The sequence below is a fragment of the Pundamilia nyererei genome, unplaced genomic scaffold (genome assembly GCF_000239375.1).
Source record: "Pundamilia nyererei isolate P.nyererei 1_Seehausen unplaced genomic scaffold, PunNye1.0 scaffold00127, whole genome shotgun sequence".
Classification (NCBI taxonomy): domain Eukaryota; kingdom Metazoa; phylum Chordata; class Actinopteri; order Cichliformes; family Cichlidae; genus Pundamilia; species Pundamilia nyererei.
This window is the reverse complement of record NW_005187528.1, coordinates 1,418,078-1,443,116: the sequence shown is the minus strand read 5'-3', so window position 1 is coordinate 1,443,116 and position 25,039 is coordinate 1,418,078. Positions and strand designations below refer to the sequence as shown.

General features: G+C 39.1%; 2 protein-coding genes across 2 annotated transcripts in view; one reads left to right on the top strand and one right to left on the bottom strand.

Moving 5' to 3' along the window:
• The window catches only part of col27a1b (collagen, type XXVII, alpha 1b), a 65,430-nt gene extending 44,306 nt beyond the window's left edge, over positions 1-21,124 (top strand). Inside the window, exons 28-60 of the mRNA XM_013913365.1 lie at positions 835-888; positions 1,331-1,375; positions 2,892-2,936; positions 3,114-3,167; positions 3,792-3,845; positions 3,931-3,984; positions 5,897-5,950; positions 6,139-6,192; positions 9,216-9,323; positions 9,421-9,474; positions 9,741-9,848; positions 9,926-9,979; positions 10,489-10,542; positions 11,517-11,573; positions 11,663-11,716; positions 11,824-11,877; positions 11,988-12,041; positions 12,182-12,235; positions 12,317-12,424; positions 12,501-12,608; positions 13,397-13,504; positions 13,594-13,647; positions 14,962-15,024; positions 15,188-15,241; positions 15,344-15,379; positions 15,883-15,900; positions 16,036-16,071; positions 16,703-16,729; positions 16,828-16,893; positions 17,080-17,248; positions 17,347-17,456; positions 18,366-18,584; positions 19,634-21,124. Coding sequence (XP_013768819.1) covers positions 835-888; positions 1,331-1,375; positions 2,892-2,936; positions 3,114-3,167; positions 3,792-3,845; positions 3,931-3,984; positions 5,897-5,950; positions 6,139-6,192; positions 9,216-9,323; positions 9,421-9,474; positions 9,741-9,848; positions 9,926-9,979; positions 10,489-10,542; positions 11,517-11,573; positions 11,663-11,716; positions 11,824-11,877; positions 11,988-12,041; positions 12,182-12,235; positions 12,317-12,424; positions 12,501-12,608; positions 13,397-13,504; positions 13,594-13,647; positions 14,962-15,024; positions 15,188-15,241; positions 15,344-15,379; positions 15,883-15,900; positions 16,036-16,071; positions 16,703-16,729; positions 16,828-16,893; positions 17,080-17,248; positions 17,347-17,456; positions 18,366-18,584; positions 19,634-19,780 — 2,388 coding nt within the window. The 3' untranslated portion in view covers positions 19,781-21,124. The remainder of the gene's footprint in view (positions 1-834; positions 889-1,330; positions 1,376-2,891; positions 2,937-3,113; positions 3,168-3,791; positions 3,846-3,930; positions 3,985-5,896; positions 5,951-6,138; positions 6,193-9,215; positions 9,324-9,420; positions 9,475-9,740; positions 9,849-9,925; positions 9,980-10,488; positions 10,543-11,516; positions 11,574-11,662; positions 11,717-11,823; positions 11,878-11,987; positions 12,042-12,181; positions 12,236-12,316; positions 12,425-12,500; positions 12,609-13,396; positions 13,505-13,593; positions 13,648-14,961; positions 15,025-15,187; positions 15,242-15,343; positions 15,380-15,882; positions 15,901-16,035; positions 16,072-16,702; positions 16,730-16,827; positions 16,894-17,079; positions 17,249-17,346; positions 17,457-18,365; positions 18,585-19,633) is intronic.
• A 125-nt stretch (positions 21,125-21,249) lies between these two features.
• On the bottom strand, positions 21,250-24,772 carry LOC102213411 (3-oxoacyl-[acyl-carrier-protein] reductase FabG). Its single transcript, XM_005743088.1, has 8 exons — positions 24,709-24,772; positions 24,299-24,469; positions 23,132-23,310; positions 22,812-22,905; positions 22,628-22,697; positions 22,496-22,532; positions 21,740-21,803; positions 21,250-21,582 (listed from the first exon to the last, which is right to left on the bottom strand). The coding sequence occupies exons 1-8, from the start codon at positions 24,730-24,732 to the stop codon at positions 21,424-21,426; spliced, it is 798 nt and encodes a 265-aa protein (XP_005743145.1). The 5' UTR covers positions 24,733-24,772; the 3' UTR covers positions 21,250-21,423.
• Between the last annotated feature and the right edge of the window lie 267 nt (positions 24,773-25,039).

The window sequence follows — 25,039 nt, the reverse complement described above, 5'->3', positions numbered from 1 at the left end:
TATGCATCAAGAAAGTGAGACGTGATTTAAAAAATTATTTAAACAGGAAACAGTTAAAAGGATCCTACTGACGTGTAAATATTTCTCATTATCAGACAAAACATTATATTTAAGGAAACAGACTTTTTGAGTGAATCTATTAATCTCAATTTCAGTTTCTTATTAAATTAAATGTATATTTTACAACCTGTTTAACACAAGTTTTGAACACAAGCTGAACACAGTTACTACCTCAAAAGGTTTCTCACTCCTAACACTGCTGAGTTTCTGAACAACAGAAAGCATAATTTTATTCTGACAGCTTAATGGAAATAGCATTAAATTAGCGCTCTGTATATATTCTACTCTGTCTGTTTGCATTATTTAGGATACTTAGAAAAGGAAAAAGAACTAGAATCACACAGAATCAGTTCTTAAGTATTGACTAAACAGTTTTGTTCATTTTAAAAGCAAGTATGAATCAGCTAAAGGATTTTTAGCCTTTCCCAAGGCTTCTTCAAAATTACTTTAGTGTGAAGGCAGCACTGCTGTGCGTAGTCTTGGAAAAATGAGGACAAAGTGTTCACAGTGTGGGCACTGTGTGGAGCTAATATCCAGATGCAAACTATTTGCTAAATAGCCACAATCTTTGATGATGTCTCTCCAGTGTGGGCTAAACCATAGTATGCAATCAAACCAGAAGCACTGCCTCCCAGGCTCTGCTAAATGGGAATGACAAAAATGGAGATTAATTGCCCAAAATCATTAACTTTATTTGTTAAACAACATCCCCTTTAGGTCTGTTAAAGGCCAGTGTTTCTCAAACTATTCCTCAGCTTTTATTTCTTTGCATAGGGTCCAAGAGGTCCAGATGGCCCAGTGGGGGAGAAAGGATCTACAGGAATAAAGGTGAGCACATGGTCAAAAAAATCAAAGGTGATGCTAGTTACAAGATACGCAGAGTGTGATGTTCAGTTAACGTGTAGGGATTCATTGCTGGTCATATTATTCTGCAGCTGCCTTTGAGGAATGTTTGTCATTAGGTTTCCTGATTACGCACATCAAACGTGCTCCATGAAAAACAAATGGCTCAAATTTCTGTAGAGAAAACGACAAATCATGAGAATCTTTACAAGAGACTTTGTTCTGAAGACTGTGGTTATTAACTGTTTTTAGCATCTGAAGAATCTTTAGAGGGCACTCTTGTTAAAAACAAATTTAACAACTGAGTCTTAAATCAAAGAGCATTAAAATATTGATGGTGCTGGTAGTGCTTGTCAGTGAGAAACACTTAAACTCTGGGGGATTTGAAAAAGCTCAGTTAACCAATGGTTTTTTTTTTTCTTTGCAGGGCCCTGATGGTCCACGAGGAAAATTGGGCCTCCCTGGAGACATGGTGACGAAATTTCTTCTAACAGTAATTTTTTGCATTAGCACGAATCCTGGTTGCATTTGATCATTTAGCCTTCCAGCTTTCTCAGAAATAGCATTTCAGATAAACGGGCACTGTTGATACTGTAGAAGTTCAGTATTTAATGTTGCATGTATATGATGATCATCATGTTTGGTTCCACTGTGATGGAAGCATTACTCCAGCTGTAATGTCCTCAGCTGGTTCACAGTGTTCTGCAGATTCTTAAATTAACAAATAATTCATTTTATTACACTTTTGTAATGTATTAACCATTATTAGTTGAGCAGTGAGCGTTGCAAAAGTTACATAAATAACCTTCCTGTCATTTTCGGGTCAAATCGCCTCAATTTACAACTTAAAACACTCAGAAATATTGTGTTTTACATCTGATTGCCTCAAGGCCTTATGGCATCCTCCACACTATGCACTTGAAAATATAAAAGTGATGACCCTGGCCCCTGACCCCCTGAATGGCCCACTGAACTACTCATTGAACTGAATTTGGTGGTGAAAAATGTCTGTTATGCTAATTTAAGAGCTGCTAAAACTGACTAGTCAATTTTGACCAGAAACACTAAAGTAAGAGGGTGGGTGTGCACAAAACTGGAGGGATAAAAGTAAAAATACAGTAATGTAAAAATGGTCAATTAAAGGTAAACACATTTCTTCAAATATAAATCTAAAGTAACTGACAGCAAAGATCGTTTACACTTGCAGCAATTTATTTTAGTACATGCAGCAACAGGTAGGCCCAGCAGTTCAGCGGTGCAAAATCACAATTTGATCTTATCGTGTTAAAAGCATTGGCACTGTGATGGGAGAAATGCATTTTTTTCTTACTATGGCACCCCCACTCTGGTGGTAGAGACTAAGATAAGAGGAAAAGGAATTGAGGATGTGCGGTTTGGAAAATGAGAAAGGGGCCAAGTTTGGTGTGAATATATACAACAGTTGGTGAGATATGATCTCAGGTTCTGTTTAATATCAGTTGGCTGTAACAGTCTTAAAGCTCCATTAGATCATTTTTGTGTGTCTGGGTTTGAACACAATCAGGTCTGAATTAGGTTAATTTTTTTTTAACTTATTGATACATTTCAGTATGACTGTCACTTCAATTATTTGACATGAAAGCTTGGCAGTTCTTACTCTTGGCACCTCCTGGTTATTTGGCAAATACATCAGCAGTTATTAGGCATAAGAAAATAATGAAAGCAAAATGCACTCACACAAATTTGGGTCCAGATTCCATTTACCAAACTTGACTTTGATGGATAGAAACTTTACCAAGATAATTTCCTGTTTGTCAGGAAATGGTTGTGGTTCTAGTGGCTATCAGAGATTTCAATGCAAAACGTAGCTGTAACGTTAAACCTAATCGAGGATAGAGAGAAAGTGAACCAAGCCCTATCCTAATTTTAACACATGGAAACAACACAATTATATCTAACTGGCTACTCACATTTCAAAACCTATTTTCTGTGTGTGTCATTGTCTGCAGGGAAGACTTGGTGAGCCAGGTGAATCTGGGCCTAAAGGATTTCAAGTAAGTTATTGGGGCTAACAAAGCTTTCTTTTAGGTCAGTGTTGAATTTGTTGTAAGCAATAGTAGTGGATAAGACATAGGTGTGCGTTGTTTATGTTTATCTCGTGGGGGTTATAGCATTTCAAAATATTTATGAGTACCTGGAGTGTGGGTGTAACAAATGGCTATTATTTTCAGGGTATCCAAGGCCACTCTGGACCTCCAGGAGCCAAAGGACTTGCAGGAGAGCCAGTGGGTTTTAGTACTTTTTTGAAGCTTTAACAATAGCTGCTTTTGTTGGTCACATTTTTTCTCTGGTGTTCACTCCATGTGGTTTAGTTATGCAAAATCTAGCTGTTGCAGAATTTCTTAGAAGATACGTCATAAATCAGTATCTCATTGTCTACTATAACTCAGAGCTCTGTAGCAGCTACTATGCACCCTACGTGCCCCTGCATATTTAGACTGATTTTCTTCATTTTTGACCCTACTTAGGAACTTCTATCCTGTTTGAAAAAGCCTTAGACAGCCTAATCCTCTTTCTCTCATGCTTCCCAAATCTCACAAACACAAGCAGAAAAGTAGTGAGTTGGAGACAAGTTGATTTACACCATCTCCTTCCTCCTTCCCTGGCAGCCTTATTGTAGCCTCACTGTGTCTCTATGACAGCAGCCCAGTTTTTACATCTTTTAGGAGTTTTGGCTCTGTGTTGTGATGGCTGCAGATTAACTTATATTCACAAATCCAAACTTTCTGCCTATTATTTGTTTCTTTTCACCTGTTCTTTTTACTCTTTTAATGTCACTTTCAGAGGTTTGTCCAAGATTAGAAAATGCTCTTAACCTTTGTATTGAGGCTCCTGTTTTATTGCCGCAGGGACCAGCAGGGCCACCAGGAACGACTGGGCCACTTGGGGAGATTGGGCCGAGTGTAAGTTGATCACACAGTCTGTGTAAAGCCTCCAACTGACTTTTACATTTGGATAGAATAATAAAGCTGTGACTGTTCCTAACAGGGGCTACCAGGGAAGACCGGAGAGAGAGGACCGCCTGGTGATCTTGGAGAGAAGGTGACGAGGATGATATGTTGTCAGAATTGCACTTTTTTTTTATTGAATTATAATATCAAAACTGCCTTTTGATGATTTAATCATGTCATTTGTGTCTCCAGAAAGGTCACATTGTTTTAGGTCTACTCTGGGATCATTGAGAAATTGTGATTTATTTGCTTTATGCTTTACAGAAATATATAGTACTGAATACATTCAGACTCATTTTCCCCAAATTATCGGTAGCATAAAATGTAAAGACAATCAGAATACAGTACAGCAATGGTACAAGACTATTTATTTTTATTATTTTAAAGCCTGTATGTATCGATCAGCATTAATGGCACCTATGTGTCCATATTACTTGCGCTAAAGCACCCCAATACAATCAGGGATGTCAGACGATTCGGCTCCTCTTTAAACCAGAGGATGCGGTTTCCAGGATTTCCAAAAAGAATTTCAAATCAGGCCACAGGATTTTCCTGTCTTTTTTCCATGCATAGTGAGCTCAAGCCCAGGAGGCAGCAGCAGTGTTTCTGGATCTCGTTTATATGGTTATTCTTTTGCCTAATAGTTTTAATTTGCATTTGTACATGTAGAGATGAACAGGGCTCAATGGCAGCGGGTTTCAAAAGTGTTCCTGAGCCCATGCAGGGCTCTGCGCTACAAAATCATGCCTGCTTTTATTGCTGTGCCGCCTGAGAGTCTGAGGCCTTTCATTTCGGAGGCCTTTCAATTCTGGCTTGTCCCTTGCATGCATAGATTTCCATTCATTCTTTGAATATTTTAATGATACTATATATAATAGATCAATTCAGTTTTAGTTATACGGTGCCAATTCACAACAACAGTTGCTTTATATTGTATTCCAACTATATTGGAGAGAAAATCTCCACAATCAGATGGTTTAGTGAAATCAACAAACACACTAAATCAAGTTTAGTGTGTTTGTTCTATACACGCCAATTTCTTAAACACGCAAAACAGATCTCAAACTTGTAGTAAAGATAAAACTTGTATAACAAAAAATAGTTCTCCAGTTTCCACAGGGTCTCATTTTTCTTGAAAATAGTTTTGTACACAGCCAGAAAACACTGTAGATACTTTAGAAAGGAAATGTCATGTGAAATTATATGTCATATAGTCGAGGTGCAATGCTGAAGTTAAGAGGGCTTCATCATAGTTGAGGGCATACCCAACTATGATGGGTAAGGCTGTGTCTGTCTGTTTAGACTTCTGCTACAGGTCATTCTGTGATGCTATGGATATATATAGCTGAGATTATTTGACCCTGTAGTGCTTCTATGACAAATGTTTTTCCATACATCATATGAGTTCAGAAGGTCTACAACAATTTTTATTTGAGAGGTATCTGTCAGACTAAACTCCACATGAAATCCGAGACTCAAGGTTTTTCATTACAATATTGCACTGTAATGGGATAAGTGTTACTCCCTTGACCCGTCAGTGGGTTTAATATTGATGCACAGGAATAACCTACTGGATTTGGACTTATCTACTAAGATAGGTATCGACCTGTGAATACAGTGTAATTGCTCAAAGTTCAAGTTTTAAAAAAGTAACATTAATTCCAAAGCTGTATGAACTGCTTTTTGTATATATGTGACTGTTGTGTTCCTGTATGCTTTTTATCCACTCAGGTTGCTGTCTTTGTCTTTGCTGCCATTGTTAATAATTTCATTACTTTTCAGCACAAAAAGTAGTGAGTAGTAGTTTTGTGCTGGCAGATTAAGTTAGGCTATTAGTTAGTTAAGCTTTTGTAAAAAGTCAGTTTTTACTCCCATGATTTACATCGTAGTACCCTTCATAACAGGTGGCACTGATTAAATTTATCCTGTTGATATCAAAGATTGCATGTTAGACATTTAACACATTGATGGTAGCTTAACGGTCACGCTTCACTGTTTGACAGGGTGACATTGGTCTACCTGGTAGCATCGGCGAACAAGGCTTGATTGGCGAGAGAGTGAGTTTCCCAAGTTTTCTTTCTGTGATGTCTTAATGATTATGATGTACTTGATTTATTTAGTCTGCACCAAAATCAAGTGCTAAATGTTTGAGTGTGCAATTACATCTGTTTTTGCTTCCATTTCATTACCGTCTTTGTCATCAGGAAGAAATACAACTATAATGTTTTTGTGATTTGTCTGTCAGGGTGAGCCAGGCATTGATGCGGAGGCTGGGCCAAGTGGACCCGATGGTGCCAAGGCAAGTTTTAAAATACTTTAAAAATATAAAAAAAGAGATGTGTATTAACTGTTTTTAATTGTACAGTCCCGGAGTGATTATAAAAACATTTATCAATTATTCAGCTAGTAGTTAAATAATTGTTATTAACTTCGACGCTGATTAATTTTATCCTGAAGCTGTCGGTGAACTTTGCAAACTTTCCTGTTTACGGTAGCAGCTTACTGTAATTAGAACAAGTCAAGTATTGTTTGTGAGATATTGGCCTTTGTACAATTGGAGTACATTGTGTTGATGCTCAGTGAAAACAGATAGCAAGCTATTTTAGGAGCTCTGCTGTCTGGCAGATAGTGTGACAGAAAAAAGAGGAAAAGCATAAAAAGTGTGCCTATTCAGCAAAGCCAAAATGTTGGAAGTACGGCTGATGGACCCACAAAGCGCTTTTTGCTCTGTCAACGTGCTAAAATGTGAGCTGAGAACACTGAGGATTAGAAGAAGCAACCTGTGATTCTTTTCAGCTTCATGCTGTACAGGACTTTTTCTTCTGTTCAGCGGAGTAAACTACTTTGAGAGGTTTCTGGCCACAGTGCAGCTACCAGAAGAGATTAGCAGCTTTTGCTGTTGTTTGAGGAATGAAAGGGGAGTGAAAATCGGTGCATTGTAGTGGTTTATTGCACAAATATTATGTAAACCATCAGCAGAAAATCACAAGATTAAACTTTTAGAAACAATGTTTACCAAACTATGTAATTACGATACTTTGACATGGTATGGACCCCATTATATTTGTTTTCACTGAAATGTCTTGCAGTCTTGTCTCGTCAGAGCTACCAGCCAGTATTCTATTTGAGAAGGTGGCAAAATGTCCCTGACTTTGCCAAATAAATGCTTCTCCTGTATTAAAGTGTTATTAGCTCATTTGGCTAAAGTAACAAACTACCAGTCAGAAACTAATCAAACTTACAGACGATGATTGCTGAATGTGTCTTCACCCAAAATCGTTCTCAAGGTTCTGGTCACGCTGTACAGGCAGTAACCTGTGAATTGTGATGGATCATGGGCCGATGACTTACACATAAAAATCCTGTAACAGATAACGGAAATACTAAACAGCCTGCATTTAGATTAAAAATAAGGATCACAGCCTCTGATTGTTGTTTCACCATTAGTCAGCATTAGTTCACAATTACATCTTAGAATATGAACATGGTTGTCCTGTGATAAACGGGGAGCAATATATTGGGGAGTCAGATCATACTCTGTAAGTAAGTTAAATAATCTTAAAATTGATTCTAAAATGTCCTGGAACCTAATGTAAAAGGGCTAGATCAGGAGTAATGAAGGTCACTCTTCATTCCCTGCTAATAAATGTTGACTGATGACTTAATAACTAAGTGTTAATTAAGGGTAAGGGGTAGTGGGGTTGGAGTTTTAAACATGTGTTGATGTTTTAGATGAAGAACATTTTTTGAATTGTTCTAATTTTATTTTTAAAGAACTTCATGATGTCAGTGCTAGTTAGCACTAATGCAGCCACTCTGGATCAACAGGGGTTGAAGATTGTGGCACGGCTAAGATTATAGTGACTATGATCGTGTTGCCTTTGAAATGGTTGCTTTGAAGGCAGGGACCAGATCTGTGACTACACACAGTTAACTTAATTACATTCATAGCACAGCCAGAACCTCGTAGATTTGAAACAGTAATTGAAAAATGTCTCCAAGAATACAGCGAGTGCAACACAGTTGCTGCAAAACAATGACATAGATGCTCTGCATCCTTGATTTTATATGGAAATAGAACCAGAATAGAACCAGTTAAGTCATGCAAACAACACGACATGCATGCACTGAGTTGCAGTCATTGTTCCAGGCTGCCTCAGATTGATTGCAAAATTGAAACTGTGTCTACATTTATAGACAACAATTAATGCAAACCTTTACCAATTTCTCTCAGTCTCTTTTTCCTAGTCACAAGGAGGTTGCATTTTATTTTTGCTCTGTGACTGAACCACAAAGGACCATGAAACCCGACAGAACTGTCAGCCTGACTACAGTGCTGGAAAAAAAACTGAAGTTGTTCTCATTTTCCTCTGTTAATAATGGCATAATAATAATATGCCGTGTTCTCTAAAGTCTAAGTGCGTTTCTTGGGACTCTTCAGTTCAGTCTTGCATTCTAATGAGATACTCATTTGGGATTGTCTGTTTTATTTCTCGTTACTTTACATGAAGAAGGTCCACTATGCCTTTTCCTAAAAAGTACTGTCAGACAGCAAGACGGGTAGACTTTCTTAGAAGACGACATTTCGGCTGTAAAAAGTTAGACGGCCAGGAAATTGTCAGTGAAACAAATCTGTCCTCATGATAATTTCTGATGATGTAACATCATATTTACAGCCAAACTTTGCCCTACTTTCTTATGATACTTGATACTCTGGGAGCACAAACACCTTAAAGAATATGTCAAGTCAAAATGACACTTTTAGTTATTTATTTATTTTTTATCTCTGAAATATTTCCAGTACGGTGCCTGTTTGGTCTAATAAATTAGTCATGCTTTTGTGTCATCCTGGCTTAACGGCTGTAGCTCTATTTACAAGCTTGGAAACTGCAGCTAGCTCAGAGTGCTGGAGTAAGACTTTTAGATACAGTTAGCTGTACCGCTTGCCTTTGCTGTGCTTAGACGTCTGTTACTGTACAGAAATGCTGAATACCATTAAAGATTTTATATATAACCTGAAGCTCTCCTCGGAATCAAACTCCTCCGGCTGGTAGATATTAACTCCTTACACTACCAGCAGGCATCTCCATCCGCTGTTGTGCAGGCCTCTCAGTGGGCAGTATCATTAATGGCTTATAAAACACTGTAACATATTTATTTTGGGCTTGTAAAATACTTTATTGGATATAAATAATGATACTTTGTTCAAATATATGAAGCTATGAATGTTTGTAATTATTGTTACAGTAATCCAGTTTATTCTCACTCAACTGTTAGATCATGGTTTTCTTCTTTTTATTTGACTCGTTCCACTCTTCCCAGGGTGAAAAGGGGGATGCTGGTCCTGAGGGCACCACAGGAGACAGGGGTGAATTTGGCCTGAAAGGAAAGGAAGGACCCCCTGGGCCTCCTGGGCTTGTGGGCGTGAGGGTGAGTGTTTTGGTAGCCAGCTCCAAATTTCATTCAGTTCCAATAAAAAGACAGCTCTTTTGGTCCACTAGAACCCTGTTTGGTTTTCTGTTATCAGGGTCAGGAGGGTAAACCTGGCAAAATTGGGGAAAGAGGAAGGCCAGGAGAAAAGGTTTGCCAGTTCACTTGCTTGAAGCTAAATACATCTTTCGATCTTGGATGTCTGTCAATTTACTCTCTTGCACTGGGAGTTAAAACGTTCTCTGCTGTAGTAGTAAACAAACAGAAAGGTCTGTAACCTCAATAAGCACAACACTGAAGGTGCTTGTCAAGTAGAGTTTTAGCATTAGATGTTTGATTTTGACAAACTAACTGCACAACTACTTAGGGCTATTTGCATGCTCAGTGAATAGCTGCTCATTGATGGCCTTTCTCCAGGGGAGCAAAGGTCAACAAGGTCATCTGGGTGAGACTGGGCCAGCCGGTGTGCCGGGAGAGCTAGGATTTGTTGGGCAGAAGGGAGCAAGAGGAACCATCGGACCAGTGGTAAATTCTTTACAGTAGGACTAAAAGACTTCATTAGTGTGTTTGTATATATGGGCTAAATATATATATTTCCCTAGGGTGCTCCAGGGAGAATGGGCCAACAAGGAGACCCGGGCATATCAGGTTACCAGGTAAGCCTTTGTTTAATACAAGCATCTAATTGTGGGGTGTTATGAAAAATGAGAGACCCGAGGGGAATATTCAAACAGCCAGGTTTTCATCTTCAGGCTCTGTACAGACTCACATAAAAAGGGATGTTTTTTCACGGGTCATTGCGATGATTCTTGCGTACAAAACGATCCCTATGAGTGGCACCTACTCCAGTCAGAGAATATATGAGACGACGATCTATAAAAAATATAACAGTAAAATGCAACACTATTACTGCATATAAGACGGAATAATATCATTAACCTGGGGATTCATCTTATCAAGTAGTAAAATAAACATTTTCATTCAAGTTAATTATTTTATGACTGTATGCACGCTATTGAAGTAAAGGCCAGTGACACTATTGGATGCAGTCGGATGTTTTTTCTGCTCTTCTTCTGTCTTACAAACACGTCACACTGTGAAGCTTAAGCTCAGAGCTTGCTGTTCTGAAATGAGGTTGGGTCATAATCGTATTTTCTTGTCATAGGGTCACGCTGGACCACCAGGCCCACTGGGACCACCTGGGCCAAAAGGTGAAAAGGTACATTCCCAGTCTTATTTACTGCCTCTAATAGGCAGTTGCTCTTTGTGTCTAATGAGCTCTTCCTAACAATGTATGTAGCACATTGTCTTTGAGTGCATGGTCAGGAGTGTTTTTTGGGGATACACTTGAACTTCAGTTGTGTCTCTAATTAGTGCTTCCTGTGTCTATCTTGTTGTCCTTGCAATATCCCCAAAGTCGTCTCTAATTTGATCAGTGATATGAACTAGGACACACCCAATTAACTCAGTGTATCAAGTGTATATAATTAGCCAAGCACCTGGACTCTTCTGCACATGATTTTGGCGAGATTAGCCACATAATTTGTGTTTATTTGACAGGAGCAGCATAGAATGTAACTCACTGCACCACAGTTTTAGTGAGATGCTAATTTGCAATTTTTTTAGTCCCTTGGCAGAAGCCATCTGGATGTGGATATTTGTCATTTTCCCTTTGCCAATATCCTAGATATGATGGCTATGCTTGTGCTCTAATTAAATCAATATCATCCAATCACATGGATGATTGCAAAATTTATGACTGTCAATAAAAAATAGTGCAGATAAATACAGATCTGTCACAGTTCTGTTTTTATCATTTTTGCTACAGTACATTTTCGTTCATTTACTTGGCCCCTGCTCAGCCCTAATTATACTTCAGCTTTTTATTTTCCTTTCTGGGCTCTTCAATTATTTATTTCATTTGATACATGCACAGCACATACCTATTAAAATTATACACATATCTGTGGCTATTGTTTAATGAATCTCATAAAGACCCTGGAACAAATATTGGCTCCATTTATGTAAAATGGAATCATTGTGGGTAATAGTGCATGTAATGATTTGCCATCCATATAAAGAGAGCAAGCCATGTGTTTCAAACAAAGCATGCATTGATTTTGCAAAGACTGCTGGATTTAAGGGAAAATCTACTGATTGCAGTTGTTTTTTTTTTCTATGTTGCTCAATTAGGGTGAACAGGGGGATGACAGCAAATTAGAAGGTCTCCCAGGTCCTGAAGGTGACAGAGTGAGTTTCCGAGATTTAGCAGTTTTTCAAGTGCTGGTTCTCTGTGTGCTCTTCCTGATTGTTTATTATGTTTTCCAATCTTAATCCAGGGCCGTCCTGGAGACAGAGGAGAGAGAGGAGAACCAGGTGACCCAGGGCAGACTGTAAGTAAAGTTTAAAAAAAAGAAGTGATATGCTCCTCTTTTTACATTATTTTTGGTGCAAACGGGGTTAAAATCAGCATTGAAATGAAGAAAATAAACATTTTCAGGGTCAAATAGGTTTTGATGGAGCAAGAGGGGATCCTGGTGCCCCTGGCCTTCCTGTAAGTATACTTTTTCTTGTAAACTGTAAAACTCAGTTGTATGAATATTGTGTAAAATTGTCCATAAAAAAAACTGCAATCTTTAAATCAAACACTAATAATCATTTCAGGGGAAACCTGGACCAAAGGGACAACCAGGACTGAAAGGATCCAAAGGTGACCAAGTAAGGACATAAACAGTTGCAAGATTTTACATTTATGAGTAACTTAATCACCTCTTCCAATATTACTGGGATATTATTATTACTGTATTTTCTTTTATGTACCCATGTCTGAACCTTGACATGAATTCTTTGTGTTTAAGGGTCAGAAAGGAAAATCAGGGGCAAGAGGTGCATCTGGTACCAAAGGGCCACCAGTGAGTTGGACAAACTCCTTGTCTGCTTATATAATGAAACCTTAACTTAAACATTAACATAAAGTTTTCTGATCGTCCAAGGGTCCCGAGGGTTCCACTGGTCCACGTGGGGTTGTTGGGAGGGAGGGACTTGAGGGTCCACCTGGTATGGATGGCCAGCCTGGCATAGATGGAAGCAAAGGCGTTAAGGTGAAGACACTGTCAGTGGTGCCTGTTTCATTGAATGAAAAGAAAATATTGCTCATTGATTGCCTCCTGTATTTAGGGGGAGCAAGGAGAAGATGGAAACGTGGGCTTTCCTGGAAAACCTGGGCAGCAGGGTGAAAAGGGTGTAACAGGGCTTCCTGGAAATCAAGGATCCTTTGGTCCAAAGGTGATGATGATGAAATGATGCTTGACAGCTTGCCTGGCTTTGATCATATTCATAAGGAACATGTTAACAGCATAAGAATCTTTATAGACTGCAGTGCAGGCAAAATTGTTGCTGATATTACTCGTAATTGCCAGAAAGCTTTTAATCTGCTATAAATGCCTCCCTCAGCAACATAATGCTGCCTTTATATGTGGAGCCTTATGTAATTTCAAAGGCTGAATGCTGCATAAAGTCTTTATACTGTTTCTCAGAAGACCTACTATCCATTGCAATAATGTCGGGAAGTTTGTGTTGGAAAGTATCAATGAATTGCCACAGTTTTTGTTTGCATGTCCTTGCAAATATTATATAAGATGCAAATATGCAAGACAAACAGAGAGGCTGTATTTATGAGATCTGAAGCATTGGACAGTTTTCACCTCGCTGCCCCACTCAGGGCATCAAGTTGCATTCTAATTTTGTTATATGTGATGATCTAAACATAAACATGCCAAGTTTTGATGAACTGTAGCTTGGTTCTTCTGCATCTAAATCTAAACCGATTTAAGGGACACCCAAATGAGAAAGCAACAGGCCAGCACAACTGTATTTTAGGTTAAGTTTTGCTACTGATACTTGCTACATGATTAGGGACCACACTAGATGCAATTAGCAGTGCCTTATCACAGAAAACATGAAGTAGGTGCTCGCTGAACTATAGTGACTTCTGTATTTTTGTTAAAGTATCTATATAGAGGTTATGGCATGGATGTAAAAACGATTCTCGTGTGATTGCATTTCTTCTATAGGGCGAGAAGGGGCTCCCAGGACAAATTGGTCCAGCAGGGAAGAGAGGATCCATTGGCGGGATGGGATTACCAGGAAAACAAGGAGATCAGGGAGTTAAAGGGCAACTGGTGAGGGCTGACAACTCAAATTCCTTTATAGGACAGCATTCTTTTGCTAGGCAATATATCCATACTTTCCCTTCCTTCTTTTTTATTAGGGGGATACTGGTGAACAAGGATTTCCGGGGGTGTTTGGTCTCTTTGGACCAAAGGTAAGCTTCTACACATTCTCCATTTAGAAGTGATGACCTCAGGCCAACATTTTTAGACTGAATAAAGTTTTTAACCTTTAGAATAGGCTTATTAAAGTAATTTGTGGGTTTAAGTCACCTTAAGGCTGAAAAACTTTTTTAGTCTTAAGTTGTCGAGAGCTGCATAATATTATATGATTTTTGGAAATATTAGACATGAAAGCTGTTTGGTATTACTGTAACATGCCTCAGGATGACATCTGCTACACCATAAGTTTTACTTACAGCACTGCTGAAGTATATATCATTACAAGCTGAAGAAACAGAATAGGCTTTATTGGAGTCTGAGTCTTTAATTTAAAACCCTGAGAGTGATGTTGGATATTTTCCTGCAGTGGGGAGTTGAACAGGAGTGTCGAGCGCATGAGCTTTGTGCCGGTGCTCGGTAGAGTTTATAATGGTCGTTCTTACTCAGAAGAAATGGGCAAGAATAGTTAAAGCATGACAAGTTCTGGAGTGATGTTACGTTTGTAATGTCAACAATATTGATAACTGTAATAAGTGTAAAATGTAGTGTTTTTGTAATGGCACTTTTTATGGTCAGGGCTTCTGTAAAACACTGTGCTTCAAACCATTTACTCCTTTTTTATATACATATTTAAAAGGAAAACTGTCAGCGCATGTGCTGTTCACCTGTTGGATAAATGTTTGAAATAGCACATCTGTAAAAGCACCTCCATGTTTGTGAAACCAAACTTTAGATTTATAAGAATATTCTGCGCTGCTGTGTTCTGTGCTTGTAAACCGCTTAGCTTTAGATTGCAGACTGCTAGAGATGCTAACACCTTGAAGCTAAGTTACTTTTTACACAATCTAAAGTAAATCCACACAAAATTTCTAAAGCAACTTTTTAAACCTGATATTAAAAACATCGTTTTGTTTGTTTGAGAAAATAATCTGCTGATCTGTATAGTGCAGTAAAACATTATTTTACTGTATTAATATTATAAAATGACTATTATAATAGTAGATGTATAAATTTAATGCACATGGGGCTTTGACACAGACACAATCTTAGACCTGCTTCTTAATGAATTGCAGCTAGAGACATTTCTTCAACAGCTTTAATGGTGATGGAGGACAGTTTAAAACTGGCATATAGCTGTTTAAACATATTAACATCAGACAATATCATGAGAATCAGGGTTTCCCATCATCCAGTTTCCCACATGTAGCACACAGCTTTGGATGTGTTCTCACTACTTTAAATAACATGTTTGGTTTAGACAAAGGAATACAGATACTATTGTCTTTTTTTCTTGGGCTTGTTTCTAGGGACCTTCAGGAGACACTGGCCCAGCAGGAATACAGGGACCAAAAGGACCACGTGGTTTGATGGTAAGATGAAGATTAACGGTAGTTTGGCAACTCGGTGCAGTATTTCAGCCAATTTCTGTGCACTGAACTCTCACAAACTGCACACTTGGCATGAAAATTAAGTACCGCTTCATCAGATGCTACATCATCCGTCCTCAGTCACTTACATGCTTCTGCTTTCCAGGGTATGGAGGGTGCTTTGGGCCCCGTTGGCATCATTGGCCCCAGCGGTCATCCTGTATGTACCTCGTATGTCATCCCATGTGCCAAGCTTTATGTGACTTCTCCCTGGTTTTTTGGCAATGATGGAGTGATCCTTTGTCTTGTTTCTCTCCATCAGGGACCCCAGGGTGACAAAGGAAGTCGAGGGGAGACGGTGCGTGGCGCTGTTTTGATGAATCCTTTTCTGTCTTTACTGTGAGCACAGAATAGGATACTTAGTATGGAGACAGCACACCGCTCAGCCTCCTTTGCCCTCAGGACTTTTCATTTCCTATTGTGTTCCACTGTTTGTTGTTACACTCACAGTGACACTTAGCTGCTGTGGAAATCCTGTCAGGGTGATAAATGTTGGCTGCTTGCTCCTCTCAAGCTTTTTAAGAGGTTTGTTGAGCGCTCATACACAGGGATAATTCGCAACCTCACTCTTAAAACGCCAACAACATTCATGTATGGGTTTGCTGTGTGGAAATAGGATTTGCTGTGTGGAAATAAGATTTCTGAGTGTAGGCTTGCAAAGAAGCAAGAGGGCAATTCAAAATACAGTAGATAAAGACTGTCTGTTGAATTGGTAGCACTAAGATGCCATTACACTGTACAAGATAATATAAAGTCGTCTCTGCACTTATATTGATTGTATTGCTTTCATCTCTCTAACAGGGGACGCAGGGACCTAGAGTGAGTAATTAATCATATCTGTAGCTTTTACATTACTTTTTTAAAGCATGAAAAGAAATAAATGACCTTAATCACTTTTTATAAAAGCCAAGTTATAAATATTTTGAAGCCTAATGTGTGAATGGAACTTTTTAGGGATCTCCTGGTCCTCGTGGACCACCTGGACCAACCGTGAGTTCTTCTTTTTCTAAGGCAGATTTCTGTTTCAGACAATCTGGGGTTGATTTTGATGTTTCATGCGTGTGGGGGGAAATGCCAGGGAAAATTATGTTTAGTTGAAATGGATGACTTGTATTTTCCAGAAAATATAAATAAATTAATTGATCTCTGGCAAAGACAGGATGATTTAGTGGGAGAACAGACTGAGACACGCTGAGAGTAAAAAGTAGGAAAACGTGGGATTTCCTTTAAGTCTGCTGGAAAATAATTTGAAGAGTAAAAAGTCATTTGTACATGTACACTTTAAACTATAAACATACGGTGCTATTTACAGGATAATCTAACTAGTTACACCTGCTTTCCCCCCCACTGTGATCTAATACAAATAGCTTTTGGCTAGCAGCTTTTCTTTTCTGCATTTGATACGCTTTATTTCCTGCTTTTTCATGCCTCATTTCCTCTGCATTCATGATTGTGTCTTATCTGCACGTTGGGAGAAAATTAAACACCACCACCGACAGGGTAGATCAGGATTTACAGAACTGTTTCATGAACACAAATGCACTAAACGGCTGTTGTTACATAAATGCAGATAAGACAAAATAAGTTGTAATATAACAGGTTTTTTTCTGTTGTTTTCTAGGGGCGTCCCAGTTCTGCCCTTTCACTTGTAAGTGTGTTTCACCTGTTTTGTTAAACTGGATTTTTCTGGGATTAATCACATAATGCAAGTTACCTTCATGCCTTGCTACTTTTTTTTTCTGGCAGAGAAATGAAGCCCTCGGTGCTGCTTTTCAAGTCATTATTGATTCCCATGCTGCACTGAGACAAGAGGTTTGTATTGATGGAAACTATGCAGCTAAAGTTAATTGGGTCACTGCAGCAGTACAGAATATAGTCATGACTATCACAGTTTTCAAGAATAGCTACAAATAAACCAACAGTTAACAATGAAATGAAGTTTCATGTACTTAAAGACAAGTTTCAAAACCTCAAGTGATTTATTTATATGCAAATCAGAATTATCCGAGCATGGACCTGCCCATGTTAGACCAGGGCAATGAGATATTTAAGAGGCTGCAGCATCTCAGCACTCTGATCCAGAGTCTTAAGAACCCGCTGGGAACCCGCAACAATCCTGCCCGAATCTGCAGAGATCTCTACAATTGTGAGCAGAAGATGTATGACGGTGAGCAAATTTTTAAACAGGACCATCATTTCTGCGCACATATGGTCTCTGTTTATGTAGTTAAGGGTTGTTCTCCCATCCTTCCTTCATGTTGAAAGGCACTTACTGGATTGATCCAAACCTCGGATGCGTAGCTGACATGATTGAGGTGACTTGCAACTTCACTGGTGGAGGACAAACTTGCCTGAAGCCTCTCACAGTTTCCAAGGTTAGGTTATCTATTTGTATCCATTTGCCTCAGCTAGATACAATATCCTGTAAAATGTAAATACATGTCACTTACAGACAAGATTGCTTTGAATACTATGCAGACAGTGGGTAAATATCAAATCCACTTGTGTCCTTGTGGAAAATGTTTTCCTCGTGTTGGCTTCAGAAAGATTTCTAAAAAAGTAGAGAGGCTTGGGGTTTAAGATGGGCCATGTGTGTGCATAATGACACTCGTGCAATAAATAAAGGAGCACAGCTGTTCAATTTCTGGCTCTGCACAATAAACTCTAGGACTATTTGGAAAGATCACAGTCGTAGTGAATCTTAAGGCATCACATTTGGTCTTCAGACTTGGCCAAGTCATCATCAAACACACACTGAGTTGGCAAGTAAATCCTCAGACTCTGAAAATACCCTTTATCCACTGATTCTTTTGTCATTTCAGCTTGAAGATATTGCAACAAAACACCGAATGGCACACAATAACACAAATATGGACTGATCTATTTCCTTGGTAAACTGTGAATATAATAACAGGGTTAGATAGTCATAATTAAGGTACAATCTGTGATCCAGATGTACCTCATTCAGATTCATAGCAGAGCTGCAGTCTGTTATCAACATCCAAACAGATTGTGCTCAAGTCTGTCCATTAGAAAGACTAACAATTGGTTAGTTTTAATTGTAAATTAACAATTGTTAGGGGTTGCTATCATTTATCTTAGTTTAACTGCTTTTCTGAACGTACTATAGTACATTTACTGCAAAAAAAAGAGTAAATGATGTAAGATGAAGCCAATACACTCAGTATACAGCAAATTAGTTTGTCATAACACCACGTCGTCCAGATTCTGAACTTGACCTTTTCACATTTAAATGCATTGAGAAAAATCTACTTACTTTATAGTTGGACACCGGGGTCGGTCGCATCCAGATGAACTTCATCCACCTTTTGAGCACTGAGGCTGTGCAGCACATCATCATTCACTGCCTCAACATGTCTGTGTGGGCAGCAGGGCCTTCGCTGCAACGTTCATTCACAGCTGTAAGCTTCAAGGCCTGGACAGGGGAGAGGATTGGAGCAGGAGACCTCCTGCAGCCGCTCATACCCAGAGATGACTGCTGGGTATGCGTCGTTACCGTTATGGCACTGAAGTCAATGCAATACTCAGTACTTTGGTCTTAATTGTATTATTAATGTATGTTGGGGTTTTTTGTACAAAGCAAGAAATGTTTTTTTTTTCCTTTTTAGGGCAGCGGTCCCCAACCTTTTTTGCACCACGGACCGGTTTATGTCCGACAATATTGTCACGGACCGGCCTTTAAGGTGTCGCGGATAAATACAACAAAATAAAACCAGCACCGGTACCAAAAAAAGAAGATTCATTCATAAGACAGGAAAAGACCCAGGGAAACCGAGTTAATGATAAAAACACAAAAAAAAATAACCTTGAAAACCATAAATTTCACACCCGAGCCTCAACTCTTGCAGTCCGGTTCCAAATGACTCGCAGACCGGTACCGGTCCGTGGGCCGGAGGTTGGGGACCGCTGTTATAGAGCATCACGTGCTTTAAAGACTTTATGACAAGTTCCTCTAAAAACATAACTTAACTAAAACGTTAAGTTATGTTTTTAGAGGAACTTTGGCTGTTTCATCAGTTATACAGAGATACTGGTTAACCAAGTTTTTTGTTTAGTTTTTTTCTTTAAGCCTTCATGCTTCACAAAGCTAATCACCTTCTCACCCCAGCTCCATTCTTCAATATTCAACCTAATATTTTGTGGGTTAATGCAGTTTGGTTTGATGTGCTCAAAAAAAGGAATGCAGCATTAGCCTTCTTTCCATAAATCCTGTCCCGGTTACTTTGGATAATCCACAAAACTCTTTGTCAGTAGTTTCTGGAAGGAGCATTTCTTTGGTAGAAAGTCATTCCAATTAAAATTATTCCCAGTGACGTCTGAGGATTATCGAGAATAGACTGCTTTTTCAGTGAGGGGCCCAGTTAAATTCCATTTACCTCTTTTTGCACTGGTTTTGAAGACAGTGATGGATATCTGAAAATGAGCTGATAAAATTGTGTCAATATAGAAATGACGCCAGGCGACGGAGAACTGATTCTTTCATGCAATTTTGTGATTATATCCCATAACACTATGCAAATCTGGCTTTCAGATCAAGGATGGGCGCTGGCATCAGACGCATTTTATCTTCCAGAGCCAGGATCCAAACTTACTCCCCATAGTGGATGTGCACAACCTCCCAACTGCAGAGCCCGGGGCACACTATCACCTAGAGGTTGGACCTGTGTGCTTCTTATAAATAACTGAGGCACGCTCCTAAAAGCAGTGACTTCATGGAAGATTTTGGATTAGGGAGAACAGCACTTCAGTGATTTGCAAAAAAGAAAAAAACACAAAAAAAACAACCTCCCATTTTTTTTCTCCCCAAAATATGCTTGGACTGCAGAAACAGGAGGGGCGCCAGATAAAGAAGGCCCGTTGGAATCGCAGAGATAAGACTTCTGGCACTAATCAGCATATGCAACACAATAAGCTCCTTTTGTTAGAGACTTGTTTGTGTGACACAAGACCTGGATGCCCCTTTTGGAAGGAAGTATTATGAACGTCTCATTTCTGTCATCTCTCAGACCACGGTGTATCATAGTTTCTTCACGGTCTGACTTGTATGGAAATACAGAACAGTTCAAATTCAGTTACTCCTTTTTTCAACGTTTAAGTATTATTTAAACATGTATATGTACTGTATATTGTAAGATAAAGTGCAATAGTTATTGTTACACAGCCTTTAAGGATACACGGTATCAATGTCATATCACTCATTCAGGTATAGTGTGCTTCAAGTACACACACACAGTCTCCAGGTAAGTCTTTTTGAGCCTCTATTAACTGTCCAGTGCTACGAGACACCACATTTATGCGGATATCTTCACACAAATAACTGCTGTGGGGTGCCTTAAATGTCAAGGTGGAGCAAAGATTTCTCGTGTGAACTGAAAAAAAAAAGTGTCAAGATGCTACCTCGTTCTGTTCCTCCCATCCCGCAGCAAAACAAGTCGTTGCCTGATATGATCTGGGATGACACAGAGGTGACACCTGGTGCCGCCGCAGTCGACACGCGTATGATAAACTCTTGTCAGCAAAGCTAGGTCTGTGCTTTTAAAGGGAAGACTTTTACGTATACATACAGGCCAAATTTCTTAAATTATATTTTCAAGGTATTACCGTTTTCAATATTCTTTGTATGATTCTGACAAAATAATTTCAGTTTGTCAAAATGTAGATGTATAGCTATGCAACATTTATTATCAGTGGATTCTATTTAAAGATTATTTAAAATCTTCAAACTAGGCACCGTTTTAGGATTGTATTTTATTTTTTTGTCATTCGGAGGTTTAAAGGTTCTTACTGAAATATGCAATAATGATAACAACTCAGAGGATTTTTTTTTTGTTTTTACACTATACAACTCTTAACTACCATGGTACACAAGCTAACAGTGTTTTGGTCTGCACAGACATTTAAGTCTAACGCCTCGATAGGTAATTCGATAAAAAGTCTGAAAGCTTTGTTGATAAGTAGCTTTCTGAGTTTTTCTTCAAAGGAAAATTTTCAAACGCAACAAAATAAATGCATTTAAACTGCCTGTTTGTGACACTTTACTTTCCTTTTGTTCATTTCACACCTGGAAATTTGATGTCGTGCCAGCCACTACTACCATTGTACAGATGAAGGTAAATGGTGTCTGTGATGTCTTTTTTCTCTAGCAGCTTTCATCATCATTTAAATTTTAATGCCATTAGGGGCAATGTTACTGCAGTCTTACGCAATTCAAAAACACAGACAGACTCCAGGTTTAAAAGTGTTATATTAGCAGAGTGCTGTATGGGTGTTGATAAGACCAGTTAAGACCATGTTTGTACAGGATGCTGTACATACACGGTCTTATCTCGGGCACATGGCATGACGGCCGCCATCAATTGGCAGGTTGACTCCAGTAATGAAGCTGGCAGCATCAGACGCCAGGAAAGCAATGCTGTGGGCCACTTCTTCCACCTCGCCTGGTCGACCGAGGGCATGGGTCTGCTTACACTTATCAAGAAACTGGTGGTAAAAACATAAAACAATAAGAAAATAATGCTACACTTTTGGTTCTGTTGCTAAAAAAAGTTAAAGAAACAGATCCTCACATTTGAGATGACTTGAGTTGCATGACTGAGATTCTATACATATTTATTCAGCTGAATACAGTAAATATTACCTGGGTATACTGTTCGTCATTTAGTCCCGCTCTCTTGTGGACATCGGTGATGATCACACCAGGACTGAACAAACAAAATCAGAAATGAATTTTTTCTCCCCATCAGAGTTTTGGACAGTCAACAGCACCGAATTGAAAGCAGTTTTCACACATGGACTCTCGAAAAAGTTTGGAGAACCAGTTCAGGAGTTTGAAGTTGCCCCTTCTTTGTAGCACACAGCAGCAGGTAAATGGACTGATACTTATACAACACCTTTCTATTCAGTTGAGCACTCAAAGCACTTTCTACTGCAAGTTCCATCCACCCAATCACACACAAAATCACACAGTGCTTTCTAAGCACTTTGTAACAGTGGCGCGCACACTCGCACTCCGATGGATGCATCAGGGGTGCCTAAGAACACTTCGGCACGAGGCTGGATGAGTCAGAGATTGATCCACTGACCGTTCCAATTGGGAAATGACTTGCTGTGCCACCTGAGCCACAGCCGCCCACGGGAGTTGCTTGAGATGTCAAATTCTTTGTTTGGTTTAAACCAGGGTGCTGCATCGTTAGAGCAGGCAGGAGGCATATGATGCCCACTTTGCTTGTGCTATTTTCACTATTTTCACTTTTATCAGCACTATCCGCTGAAAATCTGAAAATGTGAAGGGCCGCACTGCACGTTTGAAAAACTTCTTATTAAAAGAAGAATGAGAAATGAATGTGATCATAAATCTGAACCTGTGCAACGATAACATGTTTATTGCACTTACCAGACAGAGTTCACTCTAACCTGCTTTGATGCCAGCTCTGAAATTTAAAAAAGTAGTTATATGATGGGCCATTCTTATATGCCAATGCAAACTTTTATATTGCTGTCCACATGAAGGTAATAAAGAGCTCACCAAGTGCTATGCAACGTGTAAACTGATCAATAGCAGCCTTGGACATGCAATAGGCCAACACACCAGGGAACTACAGAGAGAAAAATTACACTTCTTTGAAGATGCTTTATAACACATAAGTTCATAAAGATATTTCATATGGATGGTGCTGTTTAAATATTGCGTCTACATGCAGAGTACCCACTGATCTCTGTCCGTTCACACTGGATACATTGACGATGGAGCCTTTGGTCTTGATCAGGTGCGGTACACAAAGTTGGGTCAGGTGGTATATAGATCTGTAATATATGAACTAAAATTACTTTTAAAAGTCTTTGAACATTAAATACGCAGTTATGACTCATTATAATAACCAGTGCTTGGTCAGTTAACATCCTGACATCTGTGATTGGCTTCACCATTGTAGTAAAAGCAGTATCTCACCAAGGCCTACATTAATCAACAACTATATGGCTTTGTGAAACTGACACCAATACATCTCCTACATAAAGCCAGGTCTCCTACCTCACATTAACGTTCATGACCTTGTCATACTGAGCCAGGTCTGTTGTCTCGATGCTGCCCATTGCCAGTATGCCAGCACTGTTGACCAGCACATCCAGCCGGCCGAAGTGAGCGATAGTTTTCTCCACCGTGCTTTTTACAATCTCCTCATCAGTCAGGTCTCCAGGAACGAGTAGAGGCTGCATGCACACACAACCTTTCATTAAGAACTGGTTTTTAAATTAGTTATAAAGTTGACAAAAATGTATGCCTTCAACACTAAAGTAACAGTAAATACAGAACAAACTGTTTTGTTAATGGCACAAATAATGGTCAAGTAATAACAATAGTGGCACCAGCCTTAAAAACTGCTTCTTTACACTCACCAGTCACTTTGTTAGTTACAATGCAAATATCTAATTAGTCAGTCTCTGAGTATTTAGAGTATTACTAAATGCAACACATTAAACCTTGAAATAGATGGACTACCACAGCAGAAGACCACACAGGGTACCACAGCAGGTGCCATTCCTGCTGCTTTGGATGGTAGGCTCAGAATTTGGCGTAAACAACATGAAAGCACAGATCCATCCTGCATAGCATCAAAGGTTCAGGCTGCTGCTGAAGGTGTAATAGTGTTTTCTTGACACACTTTGAACATGAAAATGACTTTGCACTTTGTTCAAATGCCCTCCAAAATGACCAGAGTCCAACAGATGAGCTCTGGCATTGTGGTGAAATGGGAGATTTGTAAAATAGACATGCAGGAGACAAACCTGCAGCAGCTGTCTGACGCTATCAAGTCAATATGGACCAAAATCTCCAAAATGTTTCCTGTATGTTCTTGCATCTATGCCGTGAAGATTTAAGGCAGTTGTGAAGGCAAAAAAGCTACTAGTAAGGTGTAACTTACAAAGTATACAGTAAGTAGGTATATGCATCTCTACGCTTGTTTTTGTAATTCTGATGTAGTTACAAACACTAAAATTGTTTAATAACTTAGTTCTGCTCATTAAATTGACCTGCTGTTGGTCATTAAATTGACCACCAGGAGGTCACAGGAGGTTGTACCAACCGCTAGAAAATGTATAAAAGTATAATATTTTTATTACAGCATCCAACTTGTGTTTATTCAACTACATTATGGAAGTGTGTGCATATATATATGAAGCATACTACGTTATGTACCTCGTCGGCTCCACAGTCTGTGCATTCTTTGGCTACTTTGTTGAGGTTTTCCACATCGCGGCCGTTCAGAGCCAGCAGAGCTCCGAGTTTAGCGAACAGGACGCTCGTACCGGCTCCGATTCCCGAGCTGGCGCCAGTTATCAAGGCCACTTTCCCCTTCAGAGATGACACCTACAATGCACAGCAAAAACACTTCCAAGTCTTTCTCCGAGGTATCTTAACTTGCAGAAATAAGCCCGGATTTCGTTCATTTTTGTTGCCCTTATTAGCCAGGTCCCTCTTGGAAGTTAAATGTAACTCTCAATGAGTTTTCGCCTGGATAAAATAAATGAATAATAATAAATACATGACCAAACTCATAAATGAGCAACCTTGAAGGACTGTAAACCCACGCAAGGCAATAAACTTACTTTAAACGCATCACCTGTAGCCATGATTTCTACCAGGGTCCGCGTGACAGTTGTCCACTACTGATGACGCAATGTGACGCAATAAGTCATTTGTAGTTCAAACTAGTTCTTAGGACTACAAGATGTTAAGCGGACTCTCACGGAAAAGATGCTGCATGTAAAACATATTCTGAAAACATGCTAAAATCAAAAATGTTTTTATTATAAAAGTTTTTTTGTTTTTTTTTTAAACACGCAACATTGGCAATTTATTACATTCCCCTTTAGAGTACTTAAATAAATGGAAAGGAACCTGTTAAGGACAAAAATAATTTCAAAACTGATTTAAAGC